At 39.2% G+C, this 25,120-nt stretch overlaps 1 protein-coding gene across 2 annotated transcripts in view; it reads right to left on the bottom strand.

Annotated features, from left to right (window-relative positions):
• Nucleotides 1-16,529: 16,529 nt before the first annotated feature.
• Nucleotides 16,530-25,120, bottom strand: part of LOC111150182 (serum amyloid A like 1) — a 29,174-nt gene continuing 20,583 nt past the window's right edge. Inside the window, exons 10-12 of one of the 2 annotated variants that reach the window (XM_022507582.1) lie at nt 22,679-22,872; nt 20,374-20,466; nt 16,530-19,685 (exon numbers count right to left, since the gene is read on the bottom strand). In XM_022507582.1, coding sequence (XP_022363290.1) covers nt 19,593-19,685; nt 20,374-20,466; nt 22,679-22,872 — 380 coding nt within the window. In that variant the 3' untranslated portion in view covers nt 16,530-19,592. Of the gene's footprint in view, nt 19,686-20,373; nt 20,467-22,678; nt 22,876-25,120 lie in introns of both variants that reach the window. The other variant, XM_022507583.1, reaches the window with a different exon arrangement.

The following is a 25,120-nucleotide window of genomic DNA, read 5'->3' as shown; positions in this document are numbered from 1 at the left end:
GTATTGAACATTTTCTTAGAAAATTATCCATTATTGAAAGGTTTCCATGCAGTTATGTTCTTTTAGTTTCTCCCTTAATTTTTTTTTCCTTTATTACACTAGAGCACTAGAGTCAGAGAATGTGCCTGTGTGATTTCTGCTTAGGGAAATTTGTAAGGATGTTCTTTGTGGCTCATTACATTATCTAATATTATGGATACTCTATTACATTTGAAAAGAATATGAATTCTTTGTTTGGGGGCACGTACTAATCAGAGTAAGCGATCCTGCAGGAACAAGTTATCCCTTTATTATGTTGAGACAATAAAGGTTTATTTCTCTCTCACTCTAAGTCCAACACCCACTGGGAGACTCTGCAGGGCAGCTCCCCTCCATGTGCTTCTCTGGGTGGGCGGTTAGTCAGGGATTCGGGTAACTTCCATCTTGTGCCTCTACCATCTGTCTACGACTGTCACCAGAGAGGAAAGAGAGAGTTGTGAGGTGGCATGCCAGCCGCAAGACAGCTGTCAAGTCCAGTCTTCCTAGAAGCCCAGGAAGAAGACGGGAACCAAATACAAAGAGCCCAGCTCTTTTTTACTATAAGGTACAAAAGTCTATACATGTGTGTGCATCTAGAGCATAGGAGTTAAGAACATGGGCTGTGAGGCCAAAAGCAGTTCTGCCATTTACTTAGCTGGGTGACCTCAGGCAACTTACTTAACTCTTTCATGCCTTGGTTTCTCTGTCTGTAAAATGAAGATGTAATAGCATCCTTGTCTCAAAGGATTGGAATCCTCATTGTTAGCCCTTGAGACAGGCATGCTATTATATCAGTTGTACCACTTGTAAGACAGTCCAGGCATCCCTTTAAATTTTTTTGCTTTGAGTCCTATTTAGTTTTTTGATTCTTGCCCTCTATATATATTTTATCACTTACCTAGCTTTTCTTTACCCATCCCTTTATTGTGTGTTGTCACGGCTGTCTCCTTTAAACATAAAATTTGATTTTCGTCTCAACAGAAAAATCTTTACTTTTAATAATAGGATTTAACACATTCAAATCATGGGTATTAAATGCATTATTTTTTTTCCTTTCACAACCAGATTTTTGCTGGATGGACCAAATTTTCTTTGTGGCCCCCTCTCCCCTCTCCCTTCGTAATTCAGTAGTTTAGAAATTCCGTATCTTTTTTCCTTTCTCAATAGTGATTATTCTTGAATGCTTAGTAAACACTTCAATGTATATAATCCTGTCAACACCAAGATTAATCAGTAACTATAACCTTTCTCCTTAACAAGACAAAGAATTTAGGATGCTCTTCTCTTTCCCCAGTCCACTCTATCTCAAACTTCCTAACGCCTCACTCATTCATTCAACAAATCTTTACTGAGCCTCAAATGTGTGTTGAAATTTTACTTGCAAATTATTAGTACATTAACGTTTAGTGATTGCATCAAATACTACATTATCAGTGATGATTTGATCTCAACTAACAATTTTCCTTGTTTATTGGTTCATTGCTGGTAGAGGACATTACTGTTTCTGACTTCTGGATCTATTCCCTCTTCCTCTGTTAACAGAACCTCTTTCCTCTGGGGACTCCCTCTTGACTCCCACACTCAGTCCACTTGCTTTGGAAGAACCTGATTCTGTCTCTGCCTACCCACTATTAGGACAGTCACATGACTTTACATGGGCCTGGCAGAGGATTGCTAGCCTTTAGCCAGATTAAAGGAGGAAGGGCCAGTGATGGTCACATGACCCAATCTGGACCAATAAGAATCAGGCCCAAGAACTTCTTTACAATTTAGAAGAAAAGAAACTCTTTTATCTTTAACCTTGAAGGATGATAGCTAATGAAAGTCACCCAGAGGAGAAGACTTATTGAGAGTGATACCAACATGGAGAAGAGCACTACTGAAAGAGAAAGAGAAAGCAGGACCTAATGACATTGTTTGAATATTTGGAACCAGCCGCAGCTAACTTGATCCCTTTTTCATCAAACAAAAGGGTTCTGACCCATAAGTTACTGTTTCTTCTATCCTGTGAACTAATTTTTTATTTTCTTGAAGTAAATCCTTGAAAAACGTTTTTCAGAAAGACTGCATGGGTGTTATACCTTCAGATTACTCATATGACCAAAAGTGTTCCAGTGCTGGAAACTTGCTTTGTCCTTTCGTGTGTCTCCTTGGGAAAATAACAAGTAAAACTAATACAGCATTTTGTATGGGGGCAGTTCAATGTTCATGTAATAAAGGAAAAGAAGCATATTTAGGTAAGGAAATAGGTTTTATAGTCAAATTTCAATTCAAATCCCAACTCTTCCACTTACTATGTGATCAAATTTCTTAATCTGTCTGAACCTTTCTGTATCCAGAAAAGAGATGTTATTATCTCCCTCATGAGACTCTTGTATTCAGATTATGTAAGTACCTGGAATGGCAAGTAAGAGATGTACTGTGCTAGCCTCAAAATACTTGGTCGATTGGGCAAATTTCTCTCTGTAAACAGTAGTTTGCTTTAAAGCAAAGAAAGGCTGTGGCCAATCTGAGACATGGGCAAATTAATTAGCAAAAGACTTCGATAAACAGTGGTGGAGAGGCAAGATGTTTGTCAAGTTGGGCCATCCCAATAATCCTGGAGAAAAGTAATGACACATAAAGGAAGGAAGGATTGCAGGAAAAGAAGATGTCCAGGGTGGTGGTAGGTTACATAGAATGTAACCCATAAGACAGAGAGGAAATAATATATAAAATCTACCAACTAGGTATAATTGGAGAGTTGGGTAGGGAGAGTTTAAAGTATGATCCTAAATTTTATTTTATTTTATTTTTTAAGATTTTATTTATCCATTTGACAGACAGAGATCACAAGTAGGCAGAGAGGCAGGCAGAGAGAGAGGAGGAAGCAGGCTCCCACGGAGCAAAGAGCCTGATGCAGGGCTTGATCCCAGGACTCTGGGATCATGATCCGAGCCAAAGGCAGAGGCTTTAACCCACAGAGCCTCCCAGGCGCCCCTGATCCTAAATTTTAAATTAAGCATCTCAATGGACAGAGATCTATTAATTAAGAAGTGAAAATAAAAGCAAAAGGTTTTTAAGAGGAAGATGAATTCAGTATGAACATGCTGATTGTGTTTCTGAGCTGTATGTGAATCATTCTAGGGGAGCGTTTGAGAGTAGCCTGTAGCATCATTTTATTTTCACCCCTACAACTATGCTATATGCATGGCAGTTCAGGAGAGAGGGTAGAGTTGAAATGTATAGTTTTAATGCTGTGCAAATACACAGTTTTGCTTAAAATGATGTTTCTGGACTTAACAGTTGACCCACATGTGGGCAACTCCTGTTTCCCCCCATCCTATTTTTAGGTAGTGTACATGAAAATTGATGTAAAATGTTTAACCCTATATACATTTTAATTTTTTCTTATTCTTATGAAGAATAAAAGACTGTAACTTAGCCAGGTGTTTTTGTTTTATATATATGCTTATGTATGTAAATCCTCTAGATTTGGTCTTAGCATATGGGAAGCACTCAGTAATTGCAAGTTTCCTTCATCTTCCCTTTCCCTGTGGTTCTTCAGTGCAAAAGAGTATCACCACAGACAAGAACATTTATTTTAATATATGTTTTAACTCCAAATCCTTATACAAATACCTCATCAAAGTTTGAAAAGCCATGATAGCATTCATCATCTACACAATTATCTTTTAAAAGTTGCAGTCCCGAGATGTTATACTTCTAAAGATGGGAAAAGACATGGTGAATTTTTAGTGGTGAGTTGTTGAGTAATACATTAAATGTGGGTGTATACTGTATGGAATGCATGGAGAACTTTTCTTTTTTGTCCAGTCAGACTGAAGTGCAAAGAGTATGCACCCTTCAGGGAAAATCATTCTCTGCAAAGTTATTCTGAGGATCATCTATAGGGATTTTATTTTAGTACCATGCTATACACAAATTGAGGGTCTAAAATGCACACTTTTGGGACACCTGGGTGGCTCAGTGGGTTAAAGCCTCTGCCTTCGGCTCAGGTCAGGATCCCAGGGTCCTGGGATCAAGCCCCGCATCGGGCTCTCTGCTCCGAGGGGAGCCTGGTTCTTCCTCTCTCTCTGCCTGCCCCTCTGCCTACTGGTGATCTCTGTCTGCCAAGTAAATAAATAAAATCTTTAAAAAAAAAAATAAAATGCATACTTTCTAATTGCCTTGTGACTGAAGACCGATAAAAGGAAGAATGGTTTTGAGAATCGCAATCCAGTTTATATGTATGATTAAAAAAAATCCTTTCAGATGAAAAAAGAATGTCTTTTCAGGTTAAAAAAAAAAAAAAAAAATGGAGCCCAAAGTAAAAGTTGTGCTTATTGGGGCACCTGGGTGGCTCAGTGGCTTAAGCCTCTGCCTTCGGCTCGGGTCATGATCCCAGGGTCTTGGGATCGATCCCCACACATCGGGCTCTCTGATCAATGGGGAGCCTGTTTCCCTCTCTCTCTCTGCCTGCCTCTCTGCCTACTTGTGATCTCTCTCTCTCTGTCAAATAAATAAATAAAATCTTAAAAAAAAAAAAGTTGTGCTTATTATTCTTCAGTGTGTGTATGTGCATGTGGCAAACTGCTTTTTTTTTTTCCCTAAAAAAATTCTTAAATGTATAGTGTTTTCCATTTCACAAAGTACTTTTATTTATATTGCTTATTTTGGTCTTTAAAGTAATGGAGACAGAACAGTTCAGTGACTTGCCCAGACTTACACAGCTTGTAAAGGGCAGAAAAAGAACCCGAAACTAGCTGTTCCAACAGCGCTGTGCTATCTTACTAAGATGAGAGTTGGTTTGAATGCCCATGAATGAGTATATGTTTAGTTTACATTTTGCCATTTAATTAAAGGGGATCTTGGAAACAAACTGCAACCATACTCCAGAAGCCACAATCTCAGCGGGAATGCTCCCTGAGCTTACTCTTGTCTATGGATTATAATTATTTGTTTCCTTGTTTCTCTCCTTTACCATAAACTCCTCCAAAGCAAGGACTGTGCTTTTCATCCCTACAGCCCAGGATCCAACACAGCACCTGTGACAGAGAAGATGTTCAACATATGTTTGTTGAGAAAGAATGAATGAATACAAAAATAAGCAAGACTATGTGAGAGAAATGAAAATGTGATGATAAAACAAAATGCTCTCTGTAATCCTTTATCAGAAAGGTCAAAGACCCATGTATCTGAGTATGAATCAGAGGTGTTTGTACAAGACCTCAGATGTTACAGGCCATATGGGATTCTACTCATGTTCAAATGGAAAGTAATTTGATGAGGCAAAGGGATGAGGGAGAGAGATCAGGCCAGGACATAATCTCTTGAGTCCTCAAAATCCAAATCTACTAAATCTTCCTCCAAAAAGCACGTAATCTTCACAACATGACACCTTCAGTGAGCACTCATCTCTGACAACACCCGAATGGCTTTCCGGGAAGAACTGTGCACACGTCTGGTTACACGCAGCTTTATGTAAATCTACTTCAATTGTCAATTACACTTTTAAAAATTACAATTGGAAACCCTATTTTTTATTTGAACAACACCATTATTACTCCAAGAAATGTTGGCTTATGGTCAAACACATTGAACAAAACGGCCCAATTAGTACTGGTCACAACAAAGCCTTCTATTTGCTATGTATTATAGCTTACCTAAAGTCACAGAGAGTGGCAGAGGGGGACCAGAGTCCCAGAACTTACTTATCCCAGGTGATTTTCACCTCAATGTACCAAAAAATTTCAAATAATGGACTATGGAAACCAAAGGATTTTTTGTTTCTTCAGGTTTTTAGTGCTCTTTAACTTTGGGTTCTAAGTCATAGGAAGCTTCCTTGTCTATTATTACGAGCTAATTATGAAGTGCCCAATACCATCCGGAAGAGCCACGGCATTCTAAGTCCAGAAGGCATGACCTTCATAAGAGACAGTGTGAATGCTGCCCCCTGGAGTTGTGCAAGACAGCATTCCTGCTCACATTAATAAAGCAAACTGTGAGAAAATCCCATTAACTCTGGAAATACAGAACATTCCAAATCACTAGGACGTGCCGGTTGTTCAGATTTTCGAGGAGGAAGGAGACTATCTTACAGCATTTGAAAATAACTGTGCATGGAGAAATGGGCCCTGCTGCTCAGGAGCACTTGGTTTCCCCAATGTCTGCTGTCTTAATGTTTGCTTTGCACCATGCAAAGAGGCATTATCACCCCCCTCATTCAGTACAACTAGTCATTTCTCCTACAAGCCAAACAGCATTTGTTGGGGCTGCAGAAAGCAAAGCTGGTACCATTTGTCTAATTAATGATCTCTGAAGCTTTTATGAAAGGGTATCACTAAGTCTACATCAGGGAAAATGAGCAAACTTGATTAACCTCTTTCTCCTTTGTATTTCTGAGTTCATCAAAGTGTGGCCAAGCTTTTACAATGATCAGGAATATTCTGAAAGAATCTAAATGTGACCATCTAGAAGAGTGAAGAAAAAAAAACACCATACGGAGAAAAAAGGGAATGCCACTCCAGGAGTTCCAAATAGACACAAAGGAGAGATCATCCCTTCATCTTTGGGGAAATCCTACCTGCATGGCATTAATACCCCAGGACTCCACATTGGAAGAGGTTAGCTGGAGCCACCTTTTCTTAGGTGCCAGATATCAGAAGACTTTGCAGGCTCCATTGTGACAGAAATCAATTTTTAAAAGCCTCAGTCTTTTCTAACAAAGAGAAGCAGCCATGCCCTTAATCTGCATTGAGTCATCACTGAGGACTCTGGCTTATGTATTATGTAATTTTTCCTTGAAAGGTAACAAGCCATTGATAATCAGATGTGTAAATAACCTGGATATGACCTGCTAAGTAGGCATTTGATACACCTAAGGGGCCAAGAGGACTCACAACAAAACACGACCAGGAAAAGGAAGCCTCAAAGAAGCCAGGAGTAGCCTTTGTACTTAGTAGATGATACTAGCAAATCAGCTCACACGGCAACTTAGCAAGCTCAGAGCCACTTCAGAACGCTCCTACACAGTGAGCTGCTCCATTCTTTCCTCTCCAGGCTGTGTGCATGCTCATCCCATTGAGGCAGGGACACACAGTCCCAGATGCTCACGTGGCCAAAGGCAAAGAAGCGGAAATTCCACATGTGGCCATTTTGTTTGCCAACTGGCCCACATGTACAGCAGAAATGGTTATTGTTTGTCTCTGTAATAAAATCACTGAATAAATTTTGTAGAGCTTTAAATCAGCCTCGTAAGCGTCACCGGGCAACTCCCCCAGGAAAGACAAGAATGGTGAGTTACAGAACTCCAGGGACACAGAAAAGGACCAGCGTACGAGCGTGTGTCTCTTGCAAAGGACTGGTGCTAGAAATGCTAGAAACTTTGTGCTAACCATGAAAATCCAATCATAATGCAAAACCCCAAAACCCATGGAGCCCTGACACTGGTAGCAACCAATTCTACGCCAAAGTGGAGCTCCTTCTGAAAGCATTGCAAAAATCCAATGTCACGGTCATGGACCAGAAAAACGAGAGATGAGCTCACAAAAAGCTGCAGGTGTTGCTTATAAAAGTTGCATTTTCATGTGGTGACAGCCATAAGAGGACTGGTAATCTGCATCTTTCAGCCACATTATACCTCTGAAAGGCTCGTGCTGGCTGAGTAACCTGCTGACTGGACAAAGAACACCTCAAGCATACAGAAGGTCGGATCCAGGTTTTGTAGCACCTGAAGCTTATTCAATTTGGGAGACCGTTCAAGAAAATGACTAAAAATTTCACAGCTGAAATTGTTAGGCACCTCCCAGGCATTTTGGAAGGGGCTTGAGCAAGTTTGAGGCCCTTAACATAGTAGCTCTCAAACTTTGTTGTACATTAGACCCATGTGGGGAGCTTTAAAAATCCGGATACCCAGTTTGCACCCCATACCAAGTAAATCAGAATGTAGGGGGAGGGGGCGTGTGGGGTGGGGAGAGCCAGGTATCAGCATTTTTAAAATACCTTTAGGTGATTATTATGTGCATCCAACTTTGGGGACCACTGCTTAAAGGTTAAGCTTTATTAGCTTTAGGTAATTCTGTCTCTGGATAGGGAGCACAGCTTTCATTTATTTAGGCAATTAACACTTGTGGAACAACTGCCATATTCCAAGCACTGTATTCCCAGTCCTTGGCACTGACATGTATCTGGGAATCAGCTGATGCTTGCTTAATATACGAACGAACTAGTTAGGCAGTTTTACATCGGAGGTTGGTTGTAAACCAGATTTGGAATTCTCCGATTTCTTTTCCTTTAGATGTGCCAGCTTTTAAAGGAACACTCCTTGGGTTTACTCCAAGATAAAGATGCTTCATAACATATATATTAGGTGGTCCCTATGGATTCTGGATACAAAGTCAGTCAGCAAACCTCCAGCCTCCTAAAATGTAATGAAATCAAGTCCCGCATCAGGCTCCTTGCTCAGCAGGGAGCCTGCTTCTCTCTCTGCCTCTGCCTGCCATTCTGCCTGCTTGTGCTCTCTCTCTGACAAATAAATAAAATATTTAAAAAATATATTTATCATCTATCATCACCTGCCCCTTTGTTTTCTTGGAAATAAACCTACATAGAGGAATACAGAATATATCTGACTGTAGAAATACCAAAAGACGTCTGTAAAGATTCTCTTATCTATTAAAACTTGTTAAGTCCATCCCCTCTCTTTCCCCTATGTTATAGGGTCTCAAAATTTAACTCATAGAGGGCGCCTGGGTGGCTCAATGGGTTAAAAGCCTCTGCCTTCGGCTCAGGTCATGATCCCAGGGTCCTGGGATCGAGCCCCGCATTGGGCTCTCTGCTCAGTGCAGAGCCTGCTTCCTCCTCTCCCTCTGCCTGCCTCTCTGCCTACTTGTGATCTCTGTCAAATAAATTTTTAAAAAAATCTAAAAAAAAAAAAAAACTCATAGTGTTACTCAGATGTGAAAAGGTACAGCTTCATTTTGCTTATATCAAATCTGCTATTTCTCTGGAGCCCACATCTGTTAGTAATAGGAAAATTAATAAGCCAAAGATCAATTCGTTTTGGATCCAATCTATTTTAATTTACTCTGGTTCAACAACTGAAATTGATGTTATCAATATTGTCAGGATTCAATCTTCAAGAATTCTTCAAGAATTGTCAGTCTCAAAAAAAACAAAAAACAAAAAACAAAAAAAAAGTTTACTGTCTTAAAGAGCTTCCTCCTAAGACGGTGTCCATAGGGGTGTAACCATCAGACTTCATGGTAGATGTGAAAAGGATTGTGTTCTTTCCAACTGTGAACTCTCAGCTTCCAGAGTGCTGGCTGCTTCACCATTGCTTGCACCTATGTTCTACAGCTAATGCAGATTCAGGATTTGGGCTCTTTTGGCTTGGGTCAGGTTCTAGAATTCTCCCTAGGTGATGGGGCTTCATCTCAGCTCCCAGTAGCACCAAACCCTGGAGTCTCTTATATATACATCATTCTTCCAGCCTCCTGGACCAACCCTCCCTCTACCCCCTGCCTCCAGCCTCTGCAGTGGCATCATCATGCTGTGGTATGGCAGGCTTGTTGACATGACGGCTAGCTCTCAATTCAGCAGATACCTGTATGGAGAATTCAGAGAGCTTGGGAAAGCTAAAACTCAGAGCCTCCCTCTGAAGGTGGGATATGGTCAATCCCTGGAATGGAATGAGAGCAGCCTGAGAGGTGGTATCTTTGTAAGGTCCCAAAGAGGGGTGAGGCAAACATTTATCTTTTGTCCTTGTCATTGAAGGTGGCCAGTGGTGGAAGGGTGCTTGTTGTTGGGCCTACATATAAACCGCAGGGAGATATCCACCAAAGAAAGGGCCAATCTATCTTTTATAATCACGTTAAGAGTAAAAAACAAAACAAAACAAAAAAACCTCCAAATCTCCTACTGGCAGATAACTTGCAGGAGTGAAAGTGTAACAGCACCCCAATTGGTCTTAAGGGTTAACTTGCTTCAAGCTTGTGCACTCCTTGCTTGCTAACTTCAATCTCTTGATCTGTAGCAGAACTAACCTACTTTCCTTGAGATGTGCAGACCCCTGGCCTTAAGCATCGAAGGACCAAACTTTCCCAGAAGATAAAGCCTGACTACATTCAAAAACAGCTGCTGCTAATGCCAGCAAATCTACTCAGGGTCAGGTTGACAAACGACTAACCACCTGGGCACCTGCTTCTCTGGCACATAGAACCCCCTCCCTTTTCCCATGCCTTCCCCTGGATGGGGAAGATGGTCTTTGAGACCTTCGTCCACCACCTTCCCAAGTTGCAAGCTTCCTGAATAAAGCAACCATTCCTTTCCCACCATCACTTGTCTCTTGAGTTATGATTTTCAAGTGGCAAACAGTTGAATCTGAATTTGGAACTGGTTCTCCGACTGGTAACAAAAGTACATCACTTCAAGGGAAGTGACATTGTCCTTGACTTTCAGGAACTGATAGAATGAAGACCTATTAACTAGCTCCCTGTTTTCTTCCTATTTTGAATTGTCACCTTCTTAGTCCCACAAACCAAACAGTGCTTAACACGTATCAACTCCAAAAAAAATCACAATATATTGTGGCATGAATGAATAAATGAGAAGTGTTCTACAATTCAGTTTCTCCTACTGGTTCAATAAACTTCAACAAAACACTTATTGATCACCTGTTGGAAGTTCATCTCTGATTGAAGATACAGAACATTTTATTAATATCCCAATGCTCCCAAGAACCAAATCCTCTGTCCACTGAAATCCTCTGAGGCTCAACAGCAACATTACAACTATCAGCACTGGCACAAAGGGCAAGAGAACTGGTCAGATTGACAGTCGGGGCTAAAAAAAGAATTGAGCTCCAATTTCAGACCAGAAAAGAATAGATTCTAACCAAAGAAAATATTTCCCAAACTCCAAGGATGTGACAAATAAGCTCACAGCACCTTCTCTATAGTGGAAGTAGAGCAATCTAATTTGTCTGATGGCAATCACGTGAGCTACAAAACCCGTTTTTTGCTTCTTCTGCACTTACTTCCAGCAGCAGGTACTCACGGCTTCATAGGTATATACCGGGTTCGCTACCAAATGTTTCTCTTCTGTTTGGAATTATATGTGCAGAGCTGTGCCCCAATTCCAATGCCTATATCCTCCCCACTATCCAGCTACTTTCTTCTGGATCTTTACATCAAGAACTGCAAAAGAGAATAAACTTCTTGGCTTCCACTGACAACACACCCTTGAATCTCCTTCTCATCCCTTCTCCAGATGAGAGGCTTTGGAAGCAAGGCAAGAGAGGAACATTTTTTTTTTTTTCTTTTCCAATTAATTTCCATTTCTTTCAAGTCTAAGTAAACTCTGGGCACAGAGCAACCAGGATGATATGATTATGGAAACTATTAATCTCTCCATCAAAGGAGAGCCAACTCATGGTTACGGAGTAATTGGCACGTTCCTCCAAAGGGCTTCTGCAGCACGGTCCCCCTGGTTTCCTTTGGGGCCACAAGATTCAGGGTACAACTTCCTAGAACATAAAATAATCCTTGAGTGCTTCATGAATTGTTGTGAAAAATTGTGCGTCTTCATCCACGTGCTCTAAAGAGAGAGCAAACCCACATTAAAACATGTCCAAATAGAATGAAAGAAAAAAAAATCTATGATTTTCAGATTACTCAAGGTTCATCTGAAAATATGAAATCTGGATCCTTGAAGACCATTCAGATATCACTTGCTGTGGGCAACAAGCAAACAGTACATCTGGAGCAAGAAGTCTTCAAATCACTTTCAATATTGACTACTACAATCACAAAAACTGAAATTATTTCTAGAACTGATTATGACAAACAGGACATTATCTGGTTCGTCCAAACCTAAAACAAACATTAAAAAAAAAAATAGAGCATTTTGGGGACTTTGTTCCTGGGTCCACAACAAAAAAATCAGCAGATTTTTTTTCGCCCAATGGTGAGACAGTACAGACTTCTCCGTGATGGGGGAGTTAAAGGATTTGTTTCCTCCAGGAGTACTTGCTGACTGGCCAAATGAATGCTTGCTCCTGGGCACAGGAAAGACAAGTCCAATGCCAATCGTACTTTGAAAAAAGCACATTCATGGATTTACAAATGCCACCAGCCTTCCAAATACAGTCCCGAAGGAAGAATGAATTTATAGAGCTGCCAAATTCCTCAAATGGTATGGGGTCAACAGACAGCACTCAAAACAAAACTACCGACTCAGTGACTTATGCTAAAGCCATGTACATGGATTTTCTTGACTTGTAGACTATAATACAGTCTTCATCCACCCACCCACCATGATTTCAATGTACACTCCTTCCTAGAAGCAAGTCCATACTTCAGGAAGTCAGAACTCCTCCAGGAGAATAAAAAGTCTCTTCGTCCTTCCTTCCCACTGTCCCATTGTCATAATCTGACTAACTGAGCAGGAAACTCAGTTCTACAAAGGGTCTGTTCCCAAAATGTTTCAATTTCTTATGTAATCACATAAACCCTAAACAGTAAGAGGGAAAACCCATAAAAGTCATTATAAACAGATTCCATGATGTCAAAGGAAAACCAGCTGGGGAAAGAGTTTAATAACCAGCCTTTTTTTTTTTTTTTAATTACAATAGGCTTGACGTCATTATTTATTATTTCCAGCACTACAACACAAAGCCATGTGCTACACTGTAGACCAAGATGAAAAGGATATGTGGACTTTCCTGAGTATTTTAATATCCTCTTATTGACAATAGATAGACGATCTGAACAAGGACCAGGAACAGGAAATGATTTTAGTGATTTCATTACAGTAATAGGGAAGAGCATTTCCAATGGGCAGGGCCTAGCAGATGGTCTGAGTAAGGCTTCAACTCCTAAATGGCCTGCAGTCAACAAGCCCGATATTGATATAGGCCCAATATGTAATTAACAAGGTGTCCTAGTGAGCAGAAAAGTTTTTACAAATATATGCTGTAGCCTTAGCAGTAGAACACAGGAAGCTGGTGTTTCCAAGGCAAATTTAAACCATTTCACAAGGAAAGGTATTTAGAGGCAGCAAAAGGTGCATAGTAGGCTGTAGCTAAAGAGCTCTTGATGTTCCAGTACAAGTCATATTTGCGATGAGGTATCAAGTCTGGTACATCTTCACCTAATTTATTGCTCATGAAAAATAAATGCAGTTGTAGAATTTTCAGATTCTTGAAGCTTTTCAGATCTCATTCATGAAACACTAAAAAGCTCTGTATTTTGAAATCATGAAGAGTGGCGCTTCCAGCTTTGCTCCTTTAGCTAATTGCTTTGGCTATTTGGAGTCTTTTAGGGTTCCACCTGAATTTTAGGACTTTTTTTTTTTCCCTATTTCTGTGAGAGAAAAAAAAAATGCCCACTAGGATTTTAATAGGGATTGCATTGAATCTATAGATTACTTTGGGTAGCATGAACATCTTTTTTTAAATTTTTATTTTTTAAAAGATTTTATTTATTTATTTGACAGAGAGAGATCACAAGTAGGCAGAGCAGCAGGCAGAGAGAGAGGAGGAAGCAGGCTCCCCGCCGAGCAGAGAGCCCGATGTGGGGCTCGATCTCAGGACCCTGAGATCATGACCCGAGCTGAAGGCAGAGGCTTCAACCCACTGAGCCACCCAGGTGCCCCAGCATGAACATTTTAACAATGTTCTTTCTTCTACTTCATGATCATGGGATGTCTTTCCACTTATTTGTGTCTGCCTAATTTTTTTGTGTTTCATAGTTTTCAGTGTATAAGTATTTCATCTCCTTGATTCCTGATTAAGGTTATTCCTAAATGTTTTATTTTTTTGATGCTATTAAAAATGGGATTGTTTTAAAACAGACATATGGACTAATGGAACGGAACAGAGAGCCCAGAAATATACCCACACATACACAGACAACTGATGTCAATAGTGGTGCCAAGAATACACCATGGATGAGGCGCCTGGGTGGCTCAGTGGGTTAAAGCCTCTGCCTTCGGCTCTGGTCGTGATCCCGGGGTCCTGGCATCAAGCCCCGCATCGGGCTCTCTGCTCAGCGGGGAGCCTGCTTTCCTCTCTCTCTCTCTGCCTGCCTCTCTGCCTACCTGTGATCTCTGTCTGTCAAATAAATAAAAACAAAATCTTAAAAAAAAAAAAAAAAAGAATACACCATGGAGAAAGGAGAGTTTCTTCAATAAATGGTGTTAAGGAAAACTGGATATCCATAAAAAGGAGGGAAACTGGACCTTTATCTTACAACATACATAAAAATGAACTCAAAATGGATAAAAATTTAAATGTAAGACTAAAATGGTAAAACTTCACAAAGAAAACGGGAAAAGCCTCTTGACATTGGTCTTAACAATCATTTCTTGGAAAGACACCAAGGGAACAGGCAACAGAAGCAAAACTAGTTAAATGGGACTACAGCAAACTAAAAGCTTCTGCATAACGAAGGAAACAATCAACAAAATGAAAAGGCAACCTATGGAATGTAAGAAAATATTTCCGAACCATGTACCTGATAATGAGTTAATAATCAAATATACAGGAACTCCTTCAACTCAGTAGCAAAAAAACCCAAATAACTTGAATAAAAAAATTTAGGCAAGGAACTGAACAGAAATTTCATCAGAGATTACAAATGGCCAAGACGTATATGAAAAGACACTCAACATCCCTATTCACCAGGGAAATGCAAATCAAAACCAAAATGAGATATCGCTTCACACCAGACACAGCATGGCTATCATTAAAACAAAGATAACAAGTATTAATGAAGATGTGTAGAAAAAGGAACACTTGCGTGCAGTTACTGTGAACATAAACTGGTACAGCCACTATGAAAATATTATGGAGTTTCCTCAAAAACATAAAAAATAGGGGTGCCTGGGTGGCACAGTCAGTTAAACATCCAACTTGGGTTTTGGCTGAGATCGTGATTTCAGGATTGTGAGACTGAGCCCTGTGTCAGGATTCTCTTTCCCCTCCCCTCTGTCCCTTCACCTAGTGCGCGCTCTCTCTCTAAAATAAATAAATCTTAAAAACAAAACAAAACAAAAAAAAACTACCATTGACCCAACAATCTTACTTCTGAGTGTATATCCAAAGGAATTGAAATCATGATCTCAAAGAGGTTATCTGCACTCCCAAGTTCACAGAAGCATTATTCACTAAGCCAAGACAGGGGTCAAACCTAAGTGTCCACTGACAAACAAACAGATGAAGAAAAGGAGGTATCTACACACAAAGGAATATTATTAAGCCTTAAAAAAGAATAGTATATTAAGTACTCAGCTTACATCAGCTCCATTAACCTTCTATTGGCCATTACGTAAATACATAAAAGCAGGGCTAGGAATTTTAGAGAGTGTAGAGAAAAAGGACTTTGGTCCTTCCTGTATTGTTAGGATTTTGAAAAATGGTGTTCACATATTACTAGTGTTAATAAAAAAAAAAATCTGTCAGCAAACAAATAAATAATTCAGAAAAATAACTTAAAAAATAAAGTAAAAAATAAAGTTTAGGGGCGCCTGGATGGCTCAGTGGATTAAAGCCTCTGCCTTCGGCTCAGGTCATGATCCCAGGGTCCTGGGATTGAGCCCTGCATCGAGCTCTCTGCTCAGTGGGGAGCCTGCTTCCCCCTCTCTCTCTGTCTGCTTCTCTGCCTACTTGTGATCTCTGTCAAATAAGTAAACAAAATCTTTAAAAAAAAAAAGTTTAGATCACTACAATTTAAATTTTCTAGTAGTCACATTTAAAAAGCTAGAAAGAAAAGATGCAATTTAATAATGTATTTATAACTGAATATATGCAAAATATTATCTTTTAATATGTAATCCATATAAAACATTGATGAAAAATATTGTATTAATTTTTTCTTATTACTTTTCCTAAAGTCTGATATGTATTTTACATTTATCTCAATTTGGACTAGTCATATTTCAAGTGTTCAGTAGCCATATGTGTCCAGAGGATACTGCACTTGGTAACAGCATAGCTGCAGACCCTTAACAGAGTACTGTATCAAAACATCAGACAGAGACTCACACACGTTTGCATACCCGTTATATTAAAGTAAAACCTTCATTAACCAAAATGAGTGAAGAATGAAAAATTCAAATTGACTGCTTTTGATTGAATTATGTTTAGGGTAGGGTTTTTTCCCTAATATATATCATAGGTATATATATCTGTATCTTTCTATTATATATATAATATACATATTTTATATATATGTATACACATACATATATATATATATATCTCAATCCTCTAAGGAAGTCCTTTTCTCGATATTTAGCATAAATATATTAAATATGTATTTGAACAAATGAAGAAAATAATTCTATTGGCCAAAGCAAAGTGACTTGGCCAAACTCAAAGTCAAGGAACACAGAAGTATACTCTACCCACTGAGAAGCCATGGAATGAGAATGAGTACACAGAGGTGAAGACTTGAGAACAATGATCAAATCTGCTACAGGTTGCATGACTTTTTCTATCTGTCCCTCTATGTAGACTGGTGGGGAGGGGCAAAAGGAAAATATGTCATACGTGTTTGGTCTTAAGTGGTTTACATACTTCAAAAATCAAACTCAAATTTAATTAGAAATAGAAAAACACATTTAACAAATATTAACCCAAGTTCATTTTGTACATTTCCCCTTCTCTGCAACAAAGTATAGTAAACGTTTCCATTTCATTTGTACATGTAATTCCAAATTTCATATTTAAGCTCCTGGAGAAAGCACCATTTCAAAATATCACCTGTAATTAATGCAAGTCCTAAATTTTGGGGGTGAATTCATCAGACTGTATAGTATTAAAAAGATTCAGCATTGCTCATCTTTTATTTCTTTAAAAAACTATTATATAATTTGTAGATTTAGGAAGTTTGCAAACATATCAAAATATGAAAATATACACTACCTTATAATGTTACAATAGCACTTAGTAACAAGTAACAGGGCAGGTCCAAGGAAGAAATGGGAAACAGAAAATAACCTGGACATTCCTAGCCTTCCCAGATATATCCTTTTTCTCCCTTGGTGACTTACCCACTTGGAGTGGCACTCTTTCCCTCAGACAGGTAGGGGCTTTCTGCTTCCCTTTTAAAATGTGCTCTTTCTAAAACAAAAGGCGAAATTCATATGTACTCAAGTAAACATGACTAATAACTTGGGAATATTACTCTTACAGGGTTATTTGTACCTTTCACCTTAAACTTCAAGATAAAATGGAATTCTTAGTACTAGTAGCAGGTATCATGGCAGATCCACTGAGCGCACCCTATAGGAACTGGTAATTTTATCTTTCAGAAACTAACAACAGGAGAATTGAACGCCAGCTAGCCTTGACCAGTTTGGGCTCAACCACTAAGCCAACACTTGTGCAGATGGACCATAAAGTGTCCAAGAGTTACCTCTGCCTCATCATGTTAAGATCTCTGCTCCAGAAGGAAGACAAGCTTCCTAACACAATATACAATGCATGTATAGGCATATTTTCTAAGTATGTATGTGTGACCTTCTACCCGCCTCTGCTTGCAATGATAAAGGTCTGCCTCTGAATATTCATCTCAAATCCTAAATAAAAAGAGCTCCCTTACCCCTCCTCAAGGATCACAGCTTTGGAAGTCATTCCTCATGATCTGCTGCAAAGAAAGATTACTTTGTGTGATATAGCTCCACCTGGTGTAGCCTCTATCTGTACGGCACCAAGGAGCAAACTCACATTAGTTCACGTACCCAGGCAGTGACTTTACCAGTGCCCTTGAGATTTCATGTTAAATACAGTCACATTCAGCCTAGGATAAGGTCAACACAGAAGACATGAAAACCTATAGCATAAACCTACTAATCACAGTTAACAGTAAGATTTTAACTTTGTATTCAATTCTTTTCAGCAGGAATATTTTAAACAATAAAACTACCTCCAAACTGGAAGTTGTGTATCTCTTCTCAGTAATGCTATGTCCTAATGTTTTATCAGCAAAAGTCACTTAAGGAAAAAAGACAAAATGTGAGACAAGACCAATGCTTTAAAGCTAGAAAGATTCTGCAATAAACTGAGAAGGGGCTATATACCAGAAGAGGGGTTTAAAAAGATGGCTTTGCTTTTTAATGCAAAGGAGGAGGCTGGCAAGCTAGCACAGTAAGAGGATCCAAAGCTCACCTCATCTCATAAATAAAACTAGATTAACAGTCACATCTGTGTAAATAATCCAGAAAACTACCTGGAGACTGGTAAAAAGCTAGCTTTGTTATTCATAACTCATATTTTCTTAAAAACCTATTAAAAACTCTACTTTCAGTAACTAAATAATGCAAACTGCTTCCTAAGAATAGGGAATAGCTTCCCTGGCTGTCTTTCTGCACAGATCTTATTCTGAAGCACTATACAGAAGGATAAAAGTGTATGTGAGGGAAATCACATGGAGCCCAGTTTGCATACAGTCCGAAGTTCTTAAACTCCCTCCATCTTAATTTAAACAACTACGAACTCACTCAAGCAAATCATTTTCTGAAATCCAACCACTGGAATTATGCTGAAAATAGAGATTTTTGCTAATACACTTTCATCAAAATGTTACATTTCTATCTTCATAGTTATAACGTTAAAAAAAAATGAACCGTATAAACTAAAAACTGCTTCTGAGTTAGCTGTTAATGACAATCTAGCACACAACCAACACAATTAAGAATCGCAAAAGGCTAAGACGTGCTTGTATACTGTAGCAAACATCACAGACTGACTATCAAAAAGCCTTTCAGAACTCTTCATGCCTTTCTCTCTTAAAGACCCTAGGGGAAAAAAAAAGACTTTATTTCAAATAGCTGCAGTTAGGGATGGCCATCAACACGGTTCTGGGCAGGGAGGAATGTCCTTTACAAATATGAAGGTAAGGACTTCGAAGGACAAAGCCCCTTTACCTCTTTCTCCTTTTTTCTGCCTGAATGTGGATGGAAGATCCAAAGATATTAAAGTCCCCTTAACCACAAGACAATAAATATGAACACAAAGGTCTACACGCAGACTACATGGGGAGATAAAAGGAATCAGGATCCCTGAGTCAACAAATTTGGTTTGAGTCAACAAATTTGGTTTAGACTGCCCACCCTGGATTTCTTATTGCATCAGATACATAAAAGCTATCAGATTAAGCTCTTAGAGTAGGGTTTTCTATTAGCGCAGCTGAATGTACTTGCAGGGGAGACAAATAGAAAATTCTCACATAAAAATCAAATTAAGAGGTATGAAGAAAATCCTTACCAAGTCCTCAACCTAAAAAGAACCTCAATGATAAGCTTGAATTTTTGTTTTCTTTACCTAAAGACAACTAACACAAAACCATACCACCACCCCCCCGGCCTCACCAAAAAATGCATGTGGGGTGGTGTATTTGACAGCAGAGGAAACTCCAGATTCTAATGCCGAATGAAGTGAGAGAAGACTGGGGCAGAGAGAAGGGTATGGGTGTAATACCAGACAATGAGGGTCCAATAGGCTTTACCTAACATCTCCTACATGTCAATTTCAACTGTCAGTGCCAAAAGTAAAGTTCATTTATTGGGCAGAGGAAACTCCAATTCAGTGTTTAAGTCTGAGCCTTCAAACTTGGGAAGCTTTTCTCCAGGTCATCAGCAAGAGTTTTATCAACTTCATGTAGAATTTTGAGAAAGTCTTCTATCTGTGAGTCAAACAAAAGAGCCAAATAAAACAAGTAGAAGAAAATGCGGTTTTAAAATACCAGCTGTTGACTATAAAAATGTTCTACCTATGGTCTCTAAAGAATCCAGAGGAAAAGAAATGTTGACAGATCCCCAGATGACAATAATACTGATTCCCAGGTAGTCCCCTGAAACATCAAAGTGACTAGCCCTTACCATTTAGTTTTATCTTGAACTACGATTTATACTCCCACTGCTTCCCCTTTAGCGTCCATTACTGAGTTTTATTACCCTACTCCTTGCTGACATGGCTTCTCACTCCCACATTCCATACTTCATTTTCCTAAAAAAGTTCCTATTTTAAAACTGTCTCTAATGGTAGCAAATGTAATGGAATTTGCTGAACCACAAAAACCTACTGTTCATTCTTACCCAAGAATCTTATCTTTGCTTAATGTAAATGCGATTTACTTTATAACAGTAAGAGGTCCAATAAATTCAGTGTTGACTCCTTTCTCTTAAAATTAGAATCACTACTCAGGCTAGTCCCATGAATTACCCCACTGTCATCTATCTGAGGAAGGCACTAAGTCATGTGAATTGTATGCACGATCTTTCTTGACAATGGCCTCAGAGAGCAAGCACTTACATAAAAACAATACAGTAATCCTCTAAAACTCAGCCACCTATACATTTACTCATACTCACCACTGGACTATAAAAAGGAAGAAGGTTTTGAAATGCACAGGAACACTTTTCTTTGCTTAACTGGCCCTCCTTTAGTCCCTGAGCCACCGTCTCCTAAAACAAGCAAAGATTTAATGTTAAAAAAGGAAAATTTCTGAAGCTTTATCTGAATAATAAATACAAATCAGTATATGTAACTCCCTACTGATCCTACGGGCATTTCAAATGTCTCAAGCTGAGCCCAACATCATTCCTCATTATGTAACCCAAACACTGTTCCACTGTAGTCCTTATTTTAGGAAAAGCCACTCCACCCACCCACCCACCTGGCTACACAAAGCAATAACCTAAGATACAGCCAAGATTTTTCCTCCTCCTCTGCTGCTGCTGACCCCTCCTCCTAAGAGTTTAATTCTACTCCATTAAATCGCTCTCATCCCACCTCTTCTTTCCACCAACCCTTCTGCTGTTTGGGGTCTTATTATTTTTCAGATCACTCTTGAAGATTACCACTCATGAGAGCCTGCTGGTTGGTCTGCAGGCCTCCAGCCTCAACTTTAATCCTCTCTCTTGCTTTTGGAGTAATCTTGCTAAACAGATCATCTCACTTGATCCTTAAAACAAAAACCTTCAGTAGCTCCTCAGTCCTCAGGATTAAATCCATATTCCATTAGTATGGCACATAAGAATTTCACAACATATCCCTGGTTTATTCTCAGTCCACCTTCTTTCTATATTCCTGTCACTTAAAAATAAACACCCCTCCAAAACCAAAAAGCATGAACAAAGGTCACTGCAAAAAATGTGAAAAATACTTGCAATGAATATGCAAAAGATATTATTGCCCGAAGAGTTCATGTAAATAATCAAAATAGATAAATTTATAAACTAGGAAACACAGATAATATACAACTATATGGGGGTGATTCCCAGATGGCTCAGTGGATTAAGTGACTGCTTTCAGGCCAGGTCATGATCCCAGGATCCTAGGATTGAGCCCTATGTTGGGCTTCCTGCTCAGCGGGGAGTCTGCTTCTCCCTCTCACTCTGCCCTTCCACCCACCCCTCGACCCCGGCTCAAGCTCTCTCTCTCTCTCAAATAAATAAAATCTAAAAGAAAAAAAATATATGGAAAGATGTTCAACCTCACTAATAAAAAATACAAATCAAAATAAGGCACAATTTCTCACCTACTGAACTTTACGTGATATAAAAATTATAATACATGATAGTAAGAATCTTGTAAAGCCAACATTTTCACATAAATACATTTGGGCAATATGCACCTACTAAGCCTCAGCCATCTTCACTTGTACAATGCCAAGCCCAGGAATCTAACTTCCAAAAATATATGCTCAAGTAATAACCTCTCTCTAGAAAAAGCAGAATAGTTGACCAAAAAACCAAATTACCAGAATAACAGAAACTTCTTTCAGGAAATATTCTTCTTAAAAAAATGCAATGAATGTGCATATATTCTTCAAAGTCATATTGAAATTTTTTTCTAAAATATATGGATAGAAAGCACGCTCAAAGGAAGAATATGCTAACAATCCTGAGCAAACTCAGGAAGAACAGCCCTTAAAACAAGTCTGCAGTAAGTTATGAAAACCGATTTTTTTTTTTGGCAAATTGGGTATTAAACAAACTGACTTTCAATGAAAGGTCTTTCAGTAAATTTAGAGTCTGGAAAAGGGCTTATAACATAATGTTTAGTGAAAAGAGCAGCCTATAAAATTCTATATACCGGATTTTAAGTATGTGAAAAACACATATACAAACATACCAAACCATATCAGTTGCCACATTAAGATTATAAAGTTAGAGTGATAACTTTTTTCTTTCTCTATTTCCCCAAATTTATGTAATATTTGAGCAAGAAAGCATAAGCAGGGGGAGCTGCAGAGGAGAGGGGAAGCAGACTCTTGCTGAGCAGGGATCCTGATACAGGGCTCCATCCCAGGACCTAGAGATCATGACCTGAGCTGAAGGCAGACACTTAACCGACTGAGCCACCCAGCTGCCCCATTATACTACTTTTATGTTAAAAAAATTGGGGCGCCTGGGTGGCTCAGTGGGTTAAGCCGCTGCCTTCGACTCAGGTCATGATCCCAGGTCCTGGGTTCGAGCCCCGCATCGGGCTTTCTGCTCAGCAGGGAGCCTGCTTCCTCCTCTCTCTCTGCCTGCCTCTCTGCCTACTTGTGATTTCTGTCAAATAAATAAATAAAATCTTAAAAAAAAAAATTATACAGTGATAGTAAAGTTTGGAGCATTAAGCAATCCATACTTTCTTTCGCTGAAGAAACCATCAATACTTCTTTCTTACCTTTGTTAAAATCTGAAAAATATTAGAAAGAAATTCACATGAAATATCCTTTAAGATTTTCAAGTGGAAATCATCTTGGGTTAAATCAGACTTTTTTGTTTCTTCAGTGTTAGAATCTACTGAGTTCTCTGGTTTCTTCTGACAATGTTCCATGTTTTGTAAGACACGAATCAGGCTGTCGATGAGAGGAAGATCTAGTGTACACACAGATCAAGAAGCACAGAATTAGGGAGACAAACCATAAGAGACTCTTAATCTCACAAAACAAACTGAGGGCTGCCGGGGGGGGGGGGGGGGGGGGTGGTAGGTAGAGGGTAGTGGGATTATGGACATTGGGGAGGGTATGTGCTACGGTGAGTGCCGTCAAGTGTGTAAACCTGGTGATTCACAAACCTGTACCCCTGGGGCTAATGATACATTATATGTTAATAAAAAAATTAAAAATTTAAACAGGAAAAAAAAAGAAGCACAGAATTAACCAGTTAAATTTGGTCTTTCCTCCTTTTGTTGACTGACTGATTCATTCAAAAGTACTGAACAACTTATTGGTGGCTAGACAGTTTACTTTAGGTACCAGAGATGATGGCAAACAAGACCTGAGGCCTCAGCCTTCAAAAGGCTCCCATTTTCATACTCTCGAATAAACTAATGAATAGAACAGATCATCTCAGCTTTGACTGAGTTCTACCTATGAAGGAAATTAAAGGGGAATATAATAAAGCCGCCAGTAGGGGAAGCTCTCTGAGGTGTGAACTACAGGAGAGGCATCAATGCCAAGAGCCCAGGAAAACGTTTTAGGCAGAGAGAAGTTAAATGCAAAAATCCCAAAGAAGAAATGGCCTGAGGAACAAAAAAGGCCACTGTGGCTCAAGCCAAGGGAAGCAAGGGGGAAGGAGGGCACGAGACAAGTTTAGACAACTGAGCAAGAGTCTTATCATGCAGTGCCTTGGAAGCCACAGTGAGAAAGGATTTGAATTTTAAACTTTTTATCATCGACATCTTAAAGCTTTTAAGTTGTATATTTCTTTAAGTTAAAGTTAAATTTCAAAAACAGTATGATTTCTTAAAAGACTGAATAATCATTTTAATTAGCCTCTAATAAAAACTGAACATAAAAAATAAAACTAAAGCTCAACCTCAAAATATATGTTATAGCATGAACATGTTGAAGGGTATCTCACTTTGATCCAACCACTGATTCTAACCCAACCATTTGTGCATCACAATTACTAATCCAGGAAACAAAATTTTCTGTAGCACTGAACTCAGTATATTGATTTTAAACAATCTAACTTCACTTCCAGATTTACGTCATTTATAGTACATGAAAGTGCCATTTTTTTTTTTTAAATTAAAGAAATAAAAAAACTAGGGAAAACTTGCCCCTTATTTCTCAACTCAATGTCACCTCTTCAAAGCACCCAGCCTGTGGGGCTGCTTTACTACAGTCCCCTAGGATTTATTCCCACTCTCTTCCTTGTGTTGTCACTAACTCTTGACTCTAACTCTCAGTTCTTTACTCCCTGATGTCCTTGTAGGTCACATCAATCTACACTACACCATTCTTCTTTCTCACCCCCAGCCCGAACTCTGCAAAGCCCTTATCCAAGGCTTAGGGCAGGATGACAGGTGACAGCTATTTAGTGGCTTCGAGTTCAAAGAGCATCTTTTCACTCTCTCCCCAATCATAAAAATCATACATAAAGTTTCAGGCAGTTGAGGAGTGGGGGAGATAAAATACACCTAGTCCCATAACATCAAGAAAGATATGTTCCTAATATTGCAAATAAAAACTCGTGATTTTCAACAGAAAACATATATATACAAGGAGATAAGAAAGAGCATCCACCACCGGGGAAAAAGAGAATATAAGCGACAAAAAAACAAATGCCAGCTTAGATCAAATTAGGAGACAGCAGAAACCTCAAAGACAAGGTAAGGGGAAATCGTGTCAAAGTAGTGTCAATCAAGCAGAAGGTGCAGGAGGAAGTGACGAAAGGTTGCCCAAGGCTGCACGTCTGAGAAACGGCCAAAAAAGTCCATTTTTTAAGGTAAAGCACATACTCTGAGGTGCAAATCCAGAATCCCCTGTTTGCAAGATCAGGAATGGAATGTGCAAGATAGCAGCCAGAGCTCCCCTGGGGGTTCTACCCCTGGGGGTTCTAAGAAACAGAGGAAGAGGGGGTAAATGAGTAATCCCAGAGACAAGCCATATTTACAGGAGGTAAATGGCAAGGGGAAAGTTAAGACTTAACCATAGCCATCTGTCACCTGGTAAAAAGAGCAGGAAAACTCACAGACCCAACTCCTATTAGCCTAGATGACAGCTTCAGCTGCTCTCCTGTGTGAACTCCCTGCAAATGGCTAGTCCAGGAAAAAACAAGTCATTCAAAGATGAGTCGGCGAAAGGAAACCAATATAGGAGCAACGCAAAGACACTTA

This window comes from Enhydra lutris, unplaced genomic scaffold (genome assembly GCF_002288905.1).
Source record: "Enhydra lutris kenyoni isolate GAN:26980312 unplaced genomic scaffold, ASM228890v2 scaffoldscaffold22, whole genome shotgun sequence".
Lineage (NCBI taxonomy): Eukaryota > Metazoa > Chordata > Mammalia > Carnivora > Mustelidae > Enhydra > Enhydra lutris.
Note: the sequence above shows the minus strand (reverse complement) of the source record. Positions and strands in the feature narration are given on the sequence as shown.